General features: G+C 39.1%; 1 protein-coding gene across 13 annotated transcripts in view; it reads left to right on the forward strand.

Moving 5' to 3' along the window:
- Positions 1–4,804: 4,804 nt before the first annotated feature.
- The window catches only part of cadpsb (Ca2+-dependent activator protein for secretion b), a 67,608-nt gene continuing 51,288 nt past the window's right edge, over positions 4,805–21,124 (forward strand). For 6 of the 13 annotated variants that reach the window (XM_026167454.1, XM_026167456.1, XM_026167457.1 and 3 more), the window contains exons 1-2: positions 4,806–6,430; positions 21,009–21,122. In XM_026167454.1, the coding sequence (XP_026023239.1) occupies positions 6,098–6,430; positions 21,009–21,122 (447 nt within the window). In that variant the 5' untranslated portion in view covers positions 4,806–6,097. Of the gene's footprint in view, positions 6,431–21,008; positions 21,123–21,124 lie in introns of all 13 variants that reach the window. The other 7 variants (XM_026167451.1, XM_026167452.1, XM_026167455.1 and 4 more) reach the window with 2 other exon arrangements.

Below are 21,124 nucleotides of genomic sequence, written 5' to 3' on the forward strand. Positions count from 1 at the left end.
AATGATGGCAACAGAAAAGTACGGAGCATATCACATCATCTGTCAGACGTAGTGAAGACAATGTTATGTCATGAGCATGTATGGCTGCCTGCAGAGCCAGGCTGTTGACAGGAGTAGCAGGAAGGCCTAACTGCTCTGTTCAGATTCATCTGAAAGCTAAAAAATAATGATTGGGCAGCATTTCACAGTGCAAATGGATAGTAGACCATCTGAGATAGTAGCCAAGTCAGTCACCTGAACAACCCAACAGAGCAGCTTTTCAAGCTGAAAGACTCACAAACAAGCATCAATTGAAAAACCTATGGACCTAACTATAGCCATACTCTGTGCTTCCCAACATGTTGTAGATTTCCAGCTTCCTACCTCACTGTTTAGATCACTCGTGCCAGTCTCATAAAGACACTATTGAAAAATTTATCAAAAGTTCAACAAGAGACTGTCCTCCCAGGAAAAACAACTTCAGTCATTTCAGCCTGTAATGAAGACCTCTAATGACTGCATTTATTATCATGGGAGCAAAGAAGAAAGTTCTTCTTCAAACTTAAAGTTTGTTTTTCATGTTTCCAAGTGTCAATACCAAAAATAAAACTTTTGAGCTGTAACAGAGGCGAAATCTTCAAATGCTTAAATTTTTGGGGCAACTGGTATCTCAAACTAAAGTGAAGAAAAACAATACTGCAAATGTTTCCTTTAAAACAAAAACGAAAACAAATTTTGCATCAGTTGCACAACAAGAAGTTTTTTCTGCACTTTCAGTTACATTATAGTACCCTGGAGAACATCAACATTTAATGTGTACACACTCTAGCAGAAGTAGAAGAGTAGGGTGAAGAGCATCAGTCAATAATTAATGTTTAAAAGGTTTTGAAAGTTCTGCTGCTAGTTTTGGTGCTAAACCTCTCCAAGGGCTCAAAAATGTGTGCAGAAAACCGAGCCGTGTCAATGTACAAGCACCCAATGAGAGCTGTCAGTGGTCTGTTGAGGACTTAATGAGCTGAGGACTATGGGGAACAAAGGCAAATGTCATGCTTGGTATTAACGTGGACAGGCTGTGTGAGTAAAACCTGAAGAAGAAGGACAGTTAAATGCCAAGTCAGGGCAACAGAAAATACGGGAGTCCTTGAAAGCATGGTTACTTGCTGCTCAGACACTTAAAGAACATCTGGAGTAGCAGCCAGTCAGTCCAGCTGTCAGAATCAATTAAATCACAGATGAAGCATGCAGGCCTGCTCATCCTCCGTCCATGCTGAGCTCACACTATATGGGCTGTCATGGATGTTCTGGATCTGGAAGTATTATAAGAGTGGGCAGGGAAGGTAAACACAAACCAGGGTCAAAAGGACAAAAAATAGTAAGGAAAGATAATTTTGCAGCCAAACATAACCTAAAAATAAAGTTGGTTTCCTAATTCTGAGGAAAGGTCAAAACTACTCAGTCAACACATTCAGAAAGTCTGCTCATAAAATGTTACTACTTTGCACCACTTTTTTACACAAAATCAAATTAAATCTTCACACTTTTAATTACTCTGATTATTTGTGAATTTGTATCCATCTAAACCTAAATAAGCTACACTGAAAGGAAAAAAAGATTCTTTACTCTCGATAAACATGAAGCAATAATTCTGAGTCAGATGCAAATGCAAAGGTTTATTCATTCAAATAACGAATCACTGAGGGATGATGTGCTTGGTATAAACTGGATATCGATTAAGTAAATTTCTTTAAATGTAACATTTTATATTGTATTTTGAGCAGATTTTTTTTTTATTATTTCAGTGTGTGATATATGTGAATCTCCTGAATTTGAGTTGAATTGTTCAGTACCTAAGTAGAGCAAAACAAGGGTGAGCTGACAATTGTAGAGCCAAAGAAAAACCAATTATATCATAAAAAACTTTAAGTAGTGGAAACTTTTGGGTATTTTAGTGCGGCTACTTCTTGAATTTTAACACACAATATTCTTGGCAGTGCAGGTTTTATTATAAAGTATCCTAGCTGCCCTAGACTGTAGAACACATACATTTGGATACTGACTTTGATATAATTCAGTTATTGTGTTTTGTTGTGTGGAAAGAACTTCTAACATAAGGAGGTTTTGCAAGTTCTCTCATTCAGCAGGGAATGTTAAAAAAGATTGACTCTTACCAATTTGGCATTTCAGAAGCTATTATACTCCAGATTAGAGCATTTTTTTCATGCTTTTGTTTTCTAATTTGGTTATATCATTATTTATTCAACAGAGTTTGTCCATTATTTATAGTTTTTCATTATTTTTGAAAAGGTAAGATAAAAACAATATTTATTTATTTATCTGTTTAACATTCAGTTTAATGGTGTCTGTTGAAAGTTGTTTTGTGGTTGTTTTTTTTTCCTCGTGTGTGTATGTATCTATAATAGAAGGGAACAGTTGAGAAGCAGATATTCCAGCCCGCACCTCAAAAATAACCTTGCTTTCTAAGATACAGAAAAATGTAGTTTGTGCTGTTATGGGGTTGCAAGTTCTTATTGCCAGGGTTGATTTTGTGTTTTACGGACTCTGACCTCTGATCTGTTATTTAGCATTCTCTGCTTTTGATCATAATCTGAGTTTAGTTGTTTGGAGTTTTTTGTCTCTATTCTTGTAACGCTTCCTTGTTTAGTTTTTTTTTCTTACAGCTTTTGTTACCTGGTTTTCTGTTAGATCAGTATTGTTTTGACCCTGGTGTTTTACTCTAGCCTTCCCAGGATGGAAAAGCTAGACAAAGGCTTCCTTTTGTGACTTGATAAGCCTTTGCCTCAGTTAGTGATTCCCTGTTTAGTTACTTCCTGTTTGATTTTGGTACTCTGCTTTTGCTGACACCTTGTATTTAATTTTACTTCCTCCCTGTCGTTTCAGCCACGAATCCCACCAGCTACCTCTCCCCTAATTATTTTGTGTCCATGTTGTTTGAGCCTCTCCTTATCATGTTGTCCACATTTCCTAAGCATATTCTGGATGTTTGGCTTCCTTGTTATCTTCGTGATTGTGAACTTTGTGACTTTGTCATTTTTTAATTTAATTTAATTTCTGCTTTTTTTGGACCATGAAGTATTAAAGCTTGTTAAAACTTTATCTCTACCTCAAGAGTCCCACATATGTCAAACTTTGTCGTTTACACAGAATTCTGGACATTTAATGCTGGCACTGTTAATAATAATATTTACATCAAATGCAAGAAAAGGACTTACTAGTTCTAAAATGCCCAGATGGGACACTATTTGGACTAAATTGGGCCAGCTACACATGACACATTACAGTAGTTTTATTACTGTATTACAGTAGTTTTATTACAACCCTGTATGCATTACAACCCTGATGTTGGATGAGAGAGTCTGGCTTTCAGCCACCATTCATTCCAAAGGAGATCAGGGCCAGTCAAATTCTTCTATAGCAAATTCATCCAACAGAGCCATAATACACCTTGCTTTCATCATGTCCAAACGGGCTTTCTCAAGCTGAAGCATTTAGATTTCGCTTCTCTGGAACTAAAAAGGAGGCTCTCAGGTTCAAGCCCACAACATTTCCCCCCAAAATTTAACTGGCACAGTGGAGAGAGACAGGTAATGTTATCCTGGCATTTCAAAAACTCAGATTTATCCATCAAACTGTCAGGTAGAGAAGCATGAGTCGTCACTCCACAGGACAAGTTTCCACGGTTGCAGAGTCCAGCGGAGACATGCTTTACACCGCTCCATTCAAAGCTTGTCAGTCTTCTTGGTGATGTAAGGCTTGAAGGCAGCTACTCCGACATTAAAAGCCATGCCACACCTGGCTCACAGTTTTTGTGCTGATGTTAATGATGATGTTTACTCACTATGAAGCTCATCCCTCGGTGACCCCTCTTTGTAACTTTACTGCCTGAGTTGCTGTGGTTTCTAAACACTTACTCCTTTGCAATAACACCACTTACATTTGATGATGGAATATCTAGTAGGGTAGAAATTTCACAAGCTAACTTGTTGCATCAGTGGCATCCTATTAAAGTAACATGCTCAAATTTATTTAAGTCTTTAGAATGACCCATTATGTCTTAGTCATCAAATTTGGCATTCTGAGTAAGAGATGTGGTCCAATACTTTTGTCCATATTGTTGTTTTCGTTACCGCAAAAATTTTGTCTTTGTCTTTGTACTTTATTTTTTAAAATTCTTGACGTATAATTCATTTATCCTTTACTTTAAGGCTGCTAGTTTTTACTTCCTTGTTCCACAGCACAAGTAGAACAGCTCCCAATACTTACAAGGGAGTAAGGATCTTAGGAACCAGCAAGTATTTTTAGCTACCGAAAACACCCTGAATTTAGAAGAACTATGGGGTGAATGTTCAGAAATTACACCATGAGTCAAGGAACATATAAGCAAATATGTCCTCTTCTTTTACTTTAACAGAGCCTTTCCATGAAATCTATTTTTGCTTGTTGCTATATTGAAGACGAATATTAAGTAGACTTTGCACAGAGTAAGATCTAAAAGACTGGGGGATGATAACCATTCCTTTCTGCTCTGCTTACAGTGAAATCGAAAGCTTTAAAATCTGTACAGGAAACAATTTTTTTTTGTTAAACTGCTTCAGAGTTATCAGTACAGGTCTATGTTAAGTACTACCATAAAAGACTGTAAGACACTGCAGTGAAGGCAAATTGAAGCATTTTATTTGAGAGTTTGTAGTTCCAGTCAGGATTAACAGGTCAAACAAGCACATCTCAGTCTCACACTCAGGAAAACTGTCTCACTGGAGTTACTATAATTATCAACAAAATGTCAATACTCTGAGCCTCAGTATTTAAAGCTAATGCTGTGAGTACTGGACTGGGGTAGGGTTTCTTTGGGGGGGCTGCTATAAATATTGCATGGAGGACGGATGAAGGGAATAAAAATGTCCTTTTTCCCCTTTTTTTTATTAAGAAAAATGCACTTCACGAGGAGAGCAAGCCACGTGTCATATAAATACGGTCGGACTGTGCTTCCAGTATTGTAGTGTCTGCAGGATTTAAAGTATCACGTGACTTTTCGTGTGCTAAGCTCTGGCAGAACATCACAGATTAGTGTTGCACGAAACGACTTACTACAACACATCTGTACTGTAACACAGCCAAAACGGTGTTTTTGTTTTTGTTCTCTTTTAAAGTCCGATTCACATTAAAGATCAACGCGTTATGCAGCATATTCACACTGGCCCAGTAACTAACAGTGAGTCAGACACCTGGGGGATTCTGTTCAGCTTGAATAATTAATTCCTGTTTAGTAGAAGAAACGCTTGTGTGGAGAGATTTCCTGACAAGGGATGCCAGCACGCGCTGTAACAATTAATTTGTGTAGCTTCAGAGAGGTCGCTCCGTGTTGCAACCCCACCCTTCGACAGCACACGGCATTTTACACCCGCTGTTCTGCATCCCGTGCGCGGCCCGTGCACTTCATAATGTTCCCCATTTCAGTCAGTGACAATATCAGAGAAATCCGGTGGCAGCCATCTTAGGTGTGCCACTGCGTGAAGTTATGAGGGGCTACACTAAACGCGGAGCCGCGCGCGCTTCAGACTCGGATCTTTGCTTAGAGTGCGAGTTCAGGACCACGGCCAGCTCCGGTCGACCGGGTTGGCAGGAAGGAAGAGGCCATCTCCCGCTTTCACCGAAAAAAAAGGAAAGGGGGAGGGAAAAAGCCGATCTCGTCCCCTCACAATCCCTACACTACAATCCCTCCACCCCTCCTCTCCCACTCTTCTCACCTCCCCCTCTCACATCCGCAGCAGCGACTGGCCAATAAAATACCGAAAATACGTAAGCACCGACGAGTGCTCGGCGCAGGCGGAGAATGGTCAGTGTGAAGCAGACTATAGCTCTTCCAGCATTACTCGTATACAGCTGACATCCCTCAGCCAGCGAGTACAACCAGGGCCTATCCCTAACTCGACTTCAGGCACATCCTGCAATATATCTATGCACGGGTAAGACAGCGGCTCGGCCATCATCTGGGGATATATACATATATATATATATATTTAAAACAATTAAAAAAAACCCAAACAAACTCAGTTAGTAGGTTCGGATTTCTGTATAGGCGCACCACTTCTAGTGCAAGATGTTAGATCCGTCGTCCAGCGAGGAGGAATCTGATGGGATAGTGGAGGAGGAAAGCAAAGAGGCAATGGCTCCTCAGGCCGGATCCCGCATCTCCCCGAGCAGGACCAGCGAGAGCTCGGGTGGACTAGCGCCCAGCAGCAGCCGCAGCAGTGCCCGTCCTACTAGCCCGAGCCCCTCGGCCGTCAGCGAGGAGAAGGAGGATCTGGAGAAGCTGCACAGAGAGGAAGAAGACCGCAAAAAGAAGCTGCAGCTATATGTTTTTGTCATGCGATGCATCGCTTACCCGTTCAATGCAAAACAGCCCACAGATATGGCAAGGCGGCAGCAGAAGGTAAGAGCACCCGGTGCAAAGGCATAACTGATAGCCACATGATGACGAAATACCTCCTTTCATATCGCAGATGTTGTCATTGATGACCTACATAAACCAGAGTACAGGTCTGGCCACTAGGCCCTATCCGAAAGCGCATGGAGACAGCAAGGTGCCAGTGAAAGCACCGTTTGTTTGTTTGACGCAAAATGTTGAATTCATGGAGCATGACAGGAGCATATAAAGGTGCTTCGAGCTTCTGGTAGTGAAGGGGACTCGTGGTGCTGCAGAGCTGCAGGCTGAGTGCAGTCCATGTTCCTCCAGCACTCTAGCTTGTAGATGAAAGCAGCCCTACAGCCCAGCAAGCCCATTAAGTGAAAGGGCGTTCAGGAGATGGTGGATGGCAAGTCACAACAGGACAGTGTTATTGCCCTTGTTGGCCTACATTTTTACCGAACTCCCGATGTCAATTAGATATGCAGCTGTATATTGCTCTGTCCTGCCTGCTTGGCGGATACCCAATCCCAACCCGTTTGCGCCATCACTTATCCCGTCAATTTGGCCTCCCAAGGTGACTTTTAGGCACAGACCTCTTGAGGAGGGTAGCTTAATGGCCTCTCTTCTCTGAAGATGAGCTTTGCTCCTCTCAGTGGCCTGTAGAAAATTAATTGCATTAAAACATTTTCAACGTTGACACATTTTTAACCTTTTACTATTTATTATTATTATTATTATTATTATTATTATTATTATTATTATTATTATTATTATTATTATTATTATTATTATTTTAACAGGACATTTATCTTATAAGATTTATATACCTTAGCTACTGTAAAGGACAGGGCCAACACCCTGGCTTCTCAGGCTGCTATGTTGGTCCACTGATGTTGATGCCAGTTTTGGGTCATGCTGTCCTTACTGTCAAAGTCACCATGCACAGGCCTACTGTGCTAAGGGGAACGTTCAACTGATTGTAAGTTAGGATAATGCCCCTTGTATATTTCCTTTGCTGTATGCAGACTATCTGTTTGACTGACCTGTCAGTTATGAATTAAGAAGCCTCTGTATGGATCAGCATGTTTTATATAGAACTGCTTGAATACTGAAACCTTGTCATCACATTGCATGACAGTATCAGGTTCCTAAATCTCTCCTCAGAAGGAAGAAGTTCTTTGTTACTCACTGTGGTCAGGAGGCTTTCAGAAGAGTCATTCATTTTGGTCGCTCATTCATTTTAACACCATGAATACTACTATGGAAATATGCATTTATAAGTGCTGCTTTCATTTAACATGCAGACAACTTGTCTTCCTCTGGTCACTGTTAAGCCATATGGTCTGAATTTTCTGCTGACTCATGCACAAGTCCATGTAGGAGGCATAAACTGCAGTGTTTCCGTCCATTTGTTTGTTTGTAGTCTGTTGAGCGTAGGTTACTGATAGTCTAATGCACGCCTAGTAATGCACTTTCATATCTGGTTGCTCAGGCAGCCACAATTCTCAGTTGTGGGTGAGTGAATATCCGAACAAACAATCAAACCAGGAACTCAGAGTGTGTCTGTCTGCCCACAGTCTAGCTGGTGTTTCTGATTTGATCCAAACATGGATAAAAATCACACATTAAAATAATTGAAAAAAAAAAATCTCAATTTTAGGCACAGTGAATTGGTTCAATCCAATCACTTGATGAGCATGGCTTATAACACAGAACTGTTAACAAAATGGTGAGCACCAACATCTACGTTGATTATTTTGAGGCAGTTGTGTGCATTTATAACATCATGGAGTTAGACAGTAGTCATCAGTTCACTGTCTTTTAATTATATTTCTGTCTTGGGTGGATATGGAGAAATAATTTATCACACAAAAAGAATATTTAACATTTGTCTAATTACATTTCTATGGATTCATCTTAGCCATGAACCTCATGTGAATGTGGGCTCCTCAGATGTCCATAGACAATAATTTATTAAGGTAATTCCTCACAGTGTTGGCAGCACAATCTAATATGTGCCCTATTACAATTTTAGCTATTATAGATTAGTCACAGAAAAATGATGAAGCAATTTCTGTAATGAAAAGACTTAAAGGCCTCAGCAAAACATGTGGAGCAGCTCCATGATAATCCGTTATTAGAAGCTCTGGCACACAAACAGCAGTGATGGGCTATCACAGAGAAACAGGCCAGGCTGTAGACTGTGCAAGCTCCACTGCTGCTTCTTGAAATATGTTGCCATAACCTTGTGGAAGATAAGCCAACAGGGCAGGAACAGGAAGGTGACTCTTTTTCAGGGTATAAAAAGTAAATCTTACAGTACAGTCTGAACAATGTCTTAAAAAAACAGCAGTTTGTTCCTGCTCACTGCTAGCTTGGGTGTATGTGCATGACTGAGTGGTGACACATGTGTTTGCTTAAAAGGCTAAGTATCTTGGGACCCACACAGCGAATGTGTTGAGTATTGAGGTTACAGACAGATTGCGTTGGTACAATTTATGAAATTTTAGCATCATTGTGATGGTCCCAGAGGGCAAAAACCTCTTTCATTCAATGGGAATAAACTGCACACACAGAGGAGTTAAATAAATAAAATACAAAATACCAAATTTCCCCTTGTGGGACAATTAAAGGATTATTCTATTCTATTCTATTCTATTCTAAAGACATGTTGGCAATACAGTAAAATCACAATTTTGCATTTTGTTTTCAAAGTATAATGCAAAAAGAAATGTATAGGTTTAGAAAAATATGACTGTTTTTAATGGCTAGCAATGTTGATCTGATGGTTGTCAGCTTGTTTGGTTGGTCAGTTTGACTTTATTCAGAAAATGTCAATATTATGTAACAAGTGTTTGGTATTTAATTGGACTGCCACTAAATGTTTGTTAAAGGAACACCTACCAAATGTGTCAATGAGAGCTTAACTTGTTGATGTGTACAGCTCAAAGCACAAGAAACAAGCAGGAACGAAATTCTGCTTTGATTCAAAAATGTAGCCAAGGAGAATAAAATGTTTGCAGTCTGATTAATCAAACCAAGACCATTTGCTTTTATAGATCGCAGTTTATGTTGATTTTCCAAAGTGAGTAACTGTCCATGTCAGAATTACAAAGTGTGATTCCCTTGAAGATAATCTGACCTAATCAGTTCATCTGCCAGCAGGTTCACTTAATAGAGTTCCTTCTGGCTCAGCATTTTAATACTATACAGTATGCCATTTATACTGTGAGGGAGAGGGGCTGTGAATTGTACAGCAGGGTTTGTGATGTGAATTTGAATTAGACTGAAGTGCAAACCGATGTTTGCCACACAGGTGTTTGCAGAGAACTGTGGGAGTTCCACTGTGAACAACTTTTCAATGAGTGAAAAAGATGATTGTAACGTTGCACTTGGCTCACAGATTGCAGATCTGTCTAAATGAACATCTAATTTTTTTCATTGGTGCTTTTGAACAAAAGCATCAATTTTGCCCCTTTCAGTTTATATTTCTCAGTGTTTCATTTTCGTTTCGATTGTTATCATTTCTGAGGTTTAATCTTTCATTTGTTTAGGGGCCAGACTGAATATGTTAAGAATTGGTATAACAACGCAAACACTTTGTGAAAGCAGTTGATTTACTGCCATGCAGACGTTCCTGTATTAATAGCAGCTGCTGTTAGCTGTGTAAATACAAATTATATACAATTTCAGCTGCTATTTGTTTCTTTAAAGTATGGTAATGTTTTATTTTTGTTAACTAAATCCACTTAATCACACTGACTTTCAGTTTTTAGTTTACTCTAACTTTGGCAAAAGACAGGAGATTATCAATATCGAAACAATAACACTGGTAGCGGTCAGGGTGTTTGCATAGACATTCAATGTTTATCATTGCTATTGACAGCTGCTACATTTGTTTATTGGATAATTATTGTAATATTCACGATTCAAGTGACTACTGCACGGTTTTAAAAACTGCACTGTGTAGTGTGCATTCATCTCTTTACTCAGTGGCATGTATATTGCCCCTATTGCCTTCTAGTTCTACCAAAAGACACCAGATTATCTGAATGGTGAATATGTAGATATAAACAACTCAGAGTGAACTGACAAACCTCAATATATTCATAAGACATTCAGTCATATGTGCAAAACACAGTGGCACTAAATGGAGAGCTGAAGTATGGCACTGAAATCATTTGCATTATTATGTAAGATCGCTGAATGGTGTTCTGCTTGAAATTAAAAAAAGACATCCTTCGACAATAAAAGAAGCTTCGCTGTCAATGGCAAAGTCAAGCATTGAGCTGAAAATAAAACATGTCAGTCAGCGCTTGAGAGCTGATAATAGGAAAAATTGTTCTCTCCCATTAAGCAGCAGTCTTGGTAGCATGTTTTAGCACCGCTAGTATAGGAGAATAAAGGTGTTTATTGACGGTGCGGATAAGCAAGTGAATTCAGAAGGGGTGACAGCTGAAAAGCAGCAGGCGAAATACCCCCTCACCCACGATCTGTGCAGCCACGTGTAAATTATCACAGCTTCTCAAATTAAACATCCTCTCTATGGGGACATAACGAAGGAGGGAAGCTTAGATCTTATTTGTCAGAATACTAACAATGTCTTTTCCTAACAGCGCTGTACTTTGAAGGCAAGAAATAGGGATCAAATTGAATAATATGTGCTCTAGTAATAATCCAACATTTTGGTGTGATGCTCACATGACATGTGCCATGTGCTCAAAAAACAGGCTACCAAAATGCAAATGTTAGAGCACAGAGTCCTGGCATCTAAATGCATGGGAGTTTAAAGCTGGTATGGATGGCATCATGTGAGGGATTATTCCACATAGGTGGGAAGACGTGAGCGTGATCTGGCTTAAAAGCAATATCCCACGTAGTATTTTATCTCCTTCAATGGCTCTCAAAATACAGGATGTGCTTGTTAATTATAGTCTCGTGTGTCCTCACCCGGGCTATGAATTCTTGTTGGCCTTTCAAAGCAACAGATACATTTGTGCCAACGAATGTTAACCACCAGTGTGATGTGAGGCAAGATTTGTCTGGCTGAGAATAGCTGCTGTGTCCCAACACTGCATTCATGCATGGAGACAAATTAAGCAGGATTGTTTAATTGCTGCATAAGTTTTCATTCCTGCTCCCAGTATTGCACATTCGCCTTACTGGAAAAAACTAGTGCAAAAATAAGGGTCGGCTTATTGAGAGAAGACCAAACATTAGCAATTCTAAAGCGGCATTTCATTTATCATTTTTACTGGTATACAAGTTTTTTTTTTTACTGAGCTTACCATAATTAAAACTGCTACTGCTTTAGTTTTATGTATTTAATCATTTTGGTCTATAATAAGCAAAAAGCAGGGCAAAGCTGTATTTATTCAATGTATTCTCATGTAAGTTCACAACAACAGGCACAAGCTCACTTTTTATCAGTCAGAAAATTTGACTTTGAAGTTATTTTTGTTTACATTTTTGTTTGAAAATTGATTAATGATCAACGAAATGCTGAAATGTTCCCATTTGCTGTTACATCAGTTGACTATGTGATTAATCAACAAACTGTCTGAGCCCTGATCAACATGCTTCCTGTAAGCAAAGACCATTTTATTGGAAGTGTAGTGGAAGAAAACAGCAGGGATCCATTTGTACTTTGTGCCAAATGTTGACATTTACACTGCAGCAGTTGCAGCATTTATAATGCCTGTCAAACTTTGCAGAGATGGAGAATTCATTCTGAGATTGGTAGCCTGCTAGAGCGAGATCAAAACAGGTCTGCACGTTTGACAAAACACTCCTTTAACCTTGAAAACGTGCAAGGTTAAAGGGCTATTCATAATGACATGTGCATTGCCTAGTCACGCCTATAAGTGTGTCATGTAAAGGAAAGCAAATCGAAACGAAATCAGCTATTGTAACATCTTCCTATTTCTGGCTATAATCGCATACTTTTTTCTTATACTGTAATTGTGACATAATTACAAGACAGTTGTCTCATAATTATGGGACTCTGATTATGCGTTATGGAAGTTATAATCACTCTAAGAGAACTTTTGTGAGTCTTTTGATGGATACTATGTGCGGCTGCATGTCATCACACTTTCTGATCATTGTTGAGTCCCCTAAGAGAACTCAGGCGGCTGTTGGTGGTTATTTAGGGCTCAAGAGTTTGTTGGTGCAAATGTGTGCTGTTATGCTGAACCCTGTGTAACATTGCTTCAAAGGGAAAATTACACAGGTATGAGTAAAAAGGACAACAAGGAGAGATACTGAGAGAGAGATTACTAGTGGTGATTTTCCACATTAAAGACAGAAGAGCTATAGCAGGGCCATTACTGCACCTCTCCTATGAGTCTCTCTTTCCCACTCTCCACTGAGGCACAAAGAGCACAAACAGCAGCCTGGAGCAGGCATGAGGCGGTATGTCAGGTAGATACTCTGAGTTTATTGTCACATGTTCATGCAACCAGTGCTTTAATGGTTCCCTCCTTAATGAAGCTCAAACTTTATACTCTTTCAGAGGCATTCTTCTGTGATATTGATGTAAAGTAACACAGGGGGTGTCACCAAGCAGTAAGACAACATAAAAAACAGACTTAAACATAGTGAGAAACTGTTAAAACATCTCTCAGGACATGGATTAACGCTGAGTCTACAACCTTTTATTGGTGAAGACTGTTAAGCCTTCCCAGCCAATAAATATTGGATGCGCGTTGATCTTTCCTATCACTAATTCTACAAAAGTTTTTCAAAAGCCTGATTAATTCAGTCTGTGTGATCTTTTTTTTCAACACATCTCGTGCCGCTTTCTATTGGTGAAAACCCACAAAACAAACCTTATTGAACATCAAACAAGACTCTTGTGAGATAATCACCTTTGAAAGCTAAAAGGAGGGAACGAAGAGAGAAAGTCGGAGAAATTACAAAGGAAGACAGTAAGTGATTTGTGATGGGAGGGTGGTTGCAGACTCTTAATGAGAGTAATGCACCAGGAATGGAGTTACTGATTCACAGTCAGCTTCGTGTGCTCTACGGTATAAAGTAATGCAGTGGTACTGCAGTGTGTAGCCCTTTAATACAAAACTGTCATGGTTGCGGCTGTGTGCAGGCAGGATGAGGACCCAAACGCAAGCTCACAGAGGCAGGAATGAACTCAAAACACAGCTTTATTGCTGGAGAGAAAAACTATACAGACTAAACTGGAAACTATAACATATTACACAGAGAAACACACAGCCATGAATGAGGGAGATCGCAACACTGACACAGGGAAACGCAGGTCTTAAATACACTGGGAAATAATGAGGGGAATGAGACACAGAAGGGGAGCACAGCTGGGAGAAATCGGACATAACAAGACCCAAGGGAAGCGAAACTCAATACATTCATGTAGGACACAGACCTTCAAAGTAAAACAGGAAATGTAACATAGACGCAGACTTGACTAGGGGAGACAGAGCAACTAAGAAACACAGAGAACAATAACAGCGGCTAACTAAATACTCAGAAAACTAAAGAGAATACAAGAAAGCCAAACTAAGACACTAGACTAAAGAATAAACTGGGGCAAGAAAGAGAACTACGATCATAATACAAAAACTCAGAGACACAAGAAACTCAAAACACTGGGTCACCGACCCAGGACCGTGACAAAAACAAAGAAAAAACAATATCAAATCTTTGCTTAATTGCCTATTTGTGTTAACATATTTGTGTTTGTGTATTTTAAGTTCTGGGAGCATGCTCCAAAGTCACTTTCTTCCAGTTTCCAATTTAACTATAGATTTAGTTCAGGCCTCCGTCATTCGTTTCTCCAAAATTCAACAGAATCTGTGGCTCTTGTTTATCATATTTCGTACGTACATTACCACACATTTCTAAAGTGATCGAGGAGTACAACACATGTGCATTTAATTACAGGTCAACAGATGAATTTCATCAAAATCTGTCAAAGAGAATTTGAGTTTGGTGTTCTTAATTTGTGAGTGTTCATATTCATGTGGTTTTACGTTCGCTTCTGCTAAGCGATTATTTTCATCAAGCGAATGAGCAAAATGAAGAACCAGCAGAACAGACTGCTGCCTGTGAGATGGTGGTGTGTGGTAATGGATGACACTTACTAGAAGGGGCTTTGCTGGTTGTGAAAACAGTGTTTTTCTGAATATATCAGCAGCTCCACAGCTCCCGAATATGACAACACCGTGAAGGCTAGTTATACAGAACCGGAGCCTCTTGTTTTATCCCTGTTTGCTGTGTGTCAGGCTCTGTCTGTGGAGTCTGCACCTGGCTGTTTGCTAACCCAGCGGAGTGGTATTTACTCACACAATGCTGTGTGTGCATGTGACTTCAGAACAAATCTACGAGTGCATGTCTGGTTCCAGGATAATAGCTTGTGGATGTGTCTTTGTATAATTGTAGTTTTGTGACCATAGTCGCTACGCAGTGTTGGTGTTTTGTGTTTGATGAAGCCTGCTGTTGGTAGATTTTGTGCAGCTGTCATGCAGTACTTGCTCCTGTACCCTTGTTTGCTGTTTACTCAGATGTGGGCTGGTGGTGTCATCTACAACATGAATAACCTTGTCTGGTGATAGCAGCCACTGATAACATATTTGCTAAAAACCAAGCATTGAGACAGGGCAAACAGCGGCAAACAATAGAACTGAGTTTATATAACACCCTTTCTCCAATTTTTACATTAGATTTCACAAATGTAAAGTTTACATTTTTTTTTTATCTCTATTGATATACAGATGTGTAATTGTATGTTTTCTTTTTAAATATTTTATTTCGTTTTAATGAATCGATTACACATCTGTTTTACTTCTGCCCAACACAGAAAACTGTTCATTTATTTTGCTGCCATTTAATTTGGGAAAGCAGCCTAATTTAACTTCCCCCTCCCCTGACATTATATAACTTTAAGGAGCTCAAGTGTGAGTCAGCAAAGCAAAGTCCTTATCGTGCTAAACTACACAAGCTACAGTACAGTGCACCACATTCAATTAGCTAATTACTCCACCGCAGACAGTGGATACAGTATACATCACAAGCTGATGACATGTTGATTCAGTCAAAGAGATACAAATATCTATATGAATCCAATCATAATGTACTGTGTACTGAAAATTTACTGTGAATCAGGTGTTATCCAACTTACTGTACTTCAGATTACATTCAGGATCTCGGATACAACATTTAATCTCAACAATGTCCATTGTTTTAGTTTTGCACATATTTATAAAACCTTAAATTAATTTACACTTCCCTTTGATGGTTTAAGATTAGATCTCATACATTTAGAGTAGTACAGGTACATTTTTTTTTTCAATTTTAAATATCATGCAAAAATGGCAACTACAGTTGAGGTCATTTGCTACCATTAGATGTTCAGTTTTCTAAATGTAAAATGTCCTGATTAGAATGCATGTTGATCACAGTTTTTAAGATAAAACCAATGTACACGAAGAATCAAAAACAGAAAGACTGGGTTTTTTAATCTGTTTTTATTGCAATTTTTGAAAGTGGTTTTGAGCAAGATTTTTCCAGATTTTCTGAAGATCTTTTTGACAGCTTTTCTCTTATTTATTTATCAGTTTTAGAGAACTTTTGTTTGTTTGATAAGCCGTTTCACTCTGAGCTATGAATTATTCAAACATAACAAAAGCACCAAACTCAAAGGAAGAACCAGTATTGTGTCTACGCATAACAGACAACTGAAATACAACAACTTAGCACTTAGTTTCTAGCAACCTGTCACAAAAACATATAATTTGCTCTGATTTCCTGAGTTGAATCTATGGAAAATGCCAAAGATAACACAGTTCAATAGTTTTACAACAGCAACAAGGTCAGTCCCAAAGAGTGATTAGCTGAAAAATTGTCGTATCCCAGCATCATGCACAGTATCCTTAAAAGTTTAAGGAAAATGGAAAACTGGTAGACAAAAGATGAAAAAGTTATGTACAGCAGAGGCACACTTTCTAAAAGTTGTGTCTTTCAACAAAAGAAAGGAAAATCCAGCAAAGACCTGACATAGGACCTGAGAAATGCATCTGGGTCTTTAGCTGAGACATCTACTGTTCACTGGAGCCTCATCAGAAATGGTCTCAGTGGAAGGACAGCTGTTCTTGACAGCCACAGGAAGGGAAACTATGAAAAAAATGGACTGGACTGGAAATCAGTGGGCTGATGGACTGATGAATCCAGTTTTTTGGGCTTAAATCATTATTAACACATTTGGAGGAGGTATAACAGTGACCGTCTACAGTCATCCTTAAAACACGGTGGAGGCTCTGTCATGACTTTAAGTCAGTGGTTCTGCAGATCTGGATCTGGTCAAAAATATAAATACAGAAAAGTGTGGTTCCATAGTGTAGTGGTTTATGCTGACTCAAAATGCCTTGGGGACTGCGTCAGGAACAGCATCCAGCATAAATCTGCTAAAACAAGCATGCGGCTCTGAGAGAAGCCAAAAGTAAATTTACGAACACAGAAAGGCACCCTCAGAATTTGGTCCATCATGTAATGCCATTGGAGAGCATCTGATTAGCAACAAACACAATGGCATTGCAATACAAGCATAGCTGGATAAAAAACATCAACAGCAACAGAAAAAATGGATCACAACCAATCAAGGATCGGCCTCCGCAGAGCCTCAACATTATTGAAGCAGTGTGGAATCATCTTGACAGAGAGCAAAGGGGAGCCAAATTCCCCCAAAAAAGAGCTTTGAGTGACCGGGAGAACTATTCATAAGGACTCGTTAAAAGAATGACAAGAAAGCTTCTCTAAGAGGGTTCAGGCTGTGTTGAAGAATAAAGTAAGCCATACCGAATATTGACTTTCAAGATCATTAGTATAGCACAACCCTTGCATTATTTGATATACTGTATTTCAGATGCAGTAAATCAGAGCGCATTTTTACCATTTTCCTTGTAAAGGCTTTGACCCCATCATGATGTACAAAACCAAAACAGTGTACAAATGAAAAATTAACGTCCTAATTCCAAATAACAAAAACAAAGAGTTATTTCACAGCAAATGCAGAGACCCCGACTCAGACTGTGGCAAAATAGAAACATACCAACAGAAGAACAGAAAATTACTCCATAAGCTCACTGAAGAATGACTAAAGGTCACTGATGTTTTATAAGACATGCGCCTGAGGGAACTTAGTACCGCGAATCTCTGTTAGAGACTCAGTGGGCATTTAGATACAAACTGAAATTATGCAAAGTTAAAGTAGACGGACTTTCTAGCACACAGTAACAAAGAATATTCCCTAGAAAAATTAGCAGGGAATTAGGGAATTTATCAGCGCTAATCCTTCATCGTGGCCAGTTCCCTATCTTGTGACGTAAATCTGCTTTTGGTCATACAAAGTTGAAATACTGAATTTATTGAAGTTTTATGCAACCTAACTATCATCCACATGGCCGAAGTGAAATATTTACTCTCAGTTTAAACTGCAATGAAGCTGCTGTACATGTGCATGGCTCCTCTATTGATATGTGAACGGTGATTAATACCAATGCCCACTTCATTGCCAGCGAATGAATCACTGGGTAACACTGCAATCTTGATAAGAGCCACAGAGAAGAATCAATATGACCAAAGCAGCAAAGTATGTCTTGGGAGTCTGGCAATACTGATGAAAATGCAGGCATTTTCTTTCATCCATTAACACAGCACGGTTCTCCAATGAGGGAATAAATGAAAGCACAAAAAACTCCAAATACTTCCAGTAGTCAAGCTGTGCTTCAGCTTTCTCCCCACATATGCAAACTTGAATGGAGTTAGTAGCTTATTATGTTGTCACATGATCTCAGATCAGCCCGAAGAAACTGTCAGTGGAAGAACTATTAGCTTTGACCTTTCAAGGTAAAATCTTCAAGTAAAACACAAATGTGCTCTCCCACTGTTCCAATCACAATATCCCATCTTTTTGTCATTTTTACTCCGGTACCTTTTTAAATGTTATATTTGAAAAGAAATATCTCACATTCATATCATGTTATTGAGGACAGAAACAGTGAGGTTTTCTGTATTTCATTTTAATTACTGAAAGAACAGATTAATTATTGAAAGAGCTGCCTGATTCATTTTCTGCCAGTTGATACCTTGACTAATTGTTTCAGCTGTAATTACAAACGCTCATTAATATCCAGTCATAATGGTCACAAATCTGTTCTGGTCTACACAACACAGACTTTGTGTTGTGCACAAAGTCTGCAGTATAAAGAGTATATATCAGTGCTTGGCTCTATTTATGCAAGCTACACTATGAATGACCTCAGAGCTAGTATTACAAGTGTTAGCTTTGCTAAAACATTTCAGTCAGCCTGATTCATCTTTGTTTTTTTCCTCTTTTGAAAGCTCAGCAGTAAAAAGCATCTCTCAGGATGCATTTTCCTCTCTGTTTGACATATTATTCACATTGCTTTCTTTGCCTGTTTTTGAAAAACATTGTACATCATTACTGAGCATGCGACTTCAGTCTGAAGAGCCACACTCCTGTTTAGAGTTTTATTACACAGAAAGCTGCTTAGGAAATTTCCATCCGTCCATTCACTTTCTTAATTGTGCTTCTAGGCTACCTGTAATAGGAGGAGAGGTAGGGTACAACCTAGACAGGTTACTAGTCTATCACAGGACCAACACAGATAAAAAGAAAACTAGAGCCAGTTTAGAATCACCAGGGAACTTAACGTGCATGTCTTTAGACAGTGGGAGGAAGCTATAACCGGTATAAACCTGGTATAAACCCGATATGGATTTATACCAGATACAGGAAGAAAATTCAAACTCTACACAAAAAAGCCAACCAGGACACTGAGGTCAGACTTCTCTGCAGGTATTTCTGAAATGTATAAGAAATGTGTTATTGGGAGGAAATATAAAGGGAATTAAATCTTCGAAATTAAAGTAACTCAGTTTATTATACAAGTGAAAACAGATGTTTTTATCCTCAACCTCACTTTCAGATATGGATAATATCTGACTATGGACAAGTGTGTCAACCCCAGCTCCCGTGTATCCCCATAGACCAGAGCAGTTTGCATACTCGTGTTAATATTAACATCTCTTGCCTTAGGATGTTCCTTAAACGCCATGGTTTATTAAAACACAGCAGGAATTGCCTAGATTTTTCTTTAATCTCACATCTAGCTGTGGGAAACATGAATTAATCTGAAACCTGAAGCAGAGGGGCAGTATCGATCCCCGATGTAGATGTGCCGTTTTATGTTGTAAGTGGAACTTGTTTGGACGTTAAGTGGATGTATCATCCTGAGATCCTCTGTACCACAACAATCGCCTAAAGTAAAAGAGATGTCTTGGTGAAATGATTTGTGATACCTCCAGTTTCAGTCCATATTATTTTTACTGGACAGGTCATCTCATTTTTAACCTCTGGTGATAGTATCGACTGGCTGGGTGTTTGTATTTTGACATGAATACGTTAAAGCTTTCTAACTCTGGCACTTGGCTCTAATAGTGAATTCTTAGAGGCTATTACTTTCTGAGCACTATCAAACGGGGTTGGGGTAATATGATGGACACACAGATGGTGTTGAAATTGCCTCACAGGCACACGATATGTGGTGCTTTTCCACCTCACTCCTACACCAAAGTCTGTCACTTGCAATGTGCTGCTGAACGCAGGCAGACACACACATTACCAGCAGGTCCCGTATAATAACAGGTTGAACTGTAAGATTGAAGGCACTTATCAGAGGGAGACTGTCAGTCTTGACCTTTAGATTACTGAGTCAGTAACCATGTGTGAAATCAATATATGGACATCAAGACTGTAATGAAGATCGAAACTGGAACAAAAGGAAGTGATGGAGAAAATCTTACTCATGTGCACAGATGTATCTCAGGAAGTTCACAGATAACAAGCACGCCATGTTATGTACTTTAGCTCAGAATAATTTTATTTAACTGATGTTATAACATGTTATAACAAGTTTATAATCTATAGTGAGCCATTCTGTAATGCTACATAGGTCAACATGATGATGTTAAACAATTTTATATTGACTGTAGTTTTGCAATTTAGCGTGCTTTGCTAGCTGCTAATCAGCAAAATTCGAGAGATTGCTGAGACAAATATAGTCAGTAGTTTTGTAGGGGTTTAATATGCAACCATTGCACACCTTTTTAGCTGTGTGTGATTTATTTAGTTTGGCAGATTTCCACTGTTTAGGTTTCAAGTGGGGAAGCCATTAGGCAACGCATTTCATCTATAAGTGATGGTAAAAAAGGAGTATGATTGGCTGTTGTTCAGAGGCACTAGAGGTAATGTGGGTTTAGGATGTAGATGCAAAGCTGGAGCTAGCAAACACTCAGTGTAACATCATAAATCCACTTGCACTTATATTCTGTGGGCTACGACTGAAGGAATGAGTCACAGAATGAGATACAGTTAAATGAAATGAATTTGAATAAGAGGAGATATTTGGTGAAAATGGCGAGAAGCATGCTCGATGCTTGTTCCGTGATTTGTGTGAATCTGACCGAGGTAAACAATGAAAAACTGGCTTTATTATTTGGTTTAAACATTTTTTTCTCATGACACAATCTTTGTTTGTTCTTGCTTCCACAGATTACCAAGCAGCAGCTTCAGCAGACCAAGGATCGCTTCCAGGCCTTCCTCAATGGAGACACACAAATTGTGGCTGATGAGGCATTCATCAACGCTGTGCAGAGTTACTCTGAGGT

This window comes from Astatotilapia calliptera, chromosome 5 (genome assembly GCF_900246225.1).
Source record: "Astatotilapia calliptera chromosome 5, fAstCal1.2, whole genome shotgun sequence".
Classification (NCBI taxonomy): domain Eukaryota; kingdom Metazoa; phylum Chordata; class Actinopteri; order Cichliformes; family Cichlidae; genus Astatotilapia; species Astatotilapia calliptera.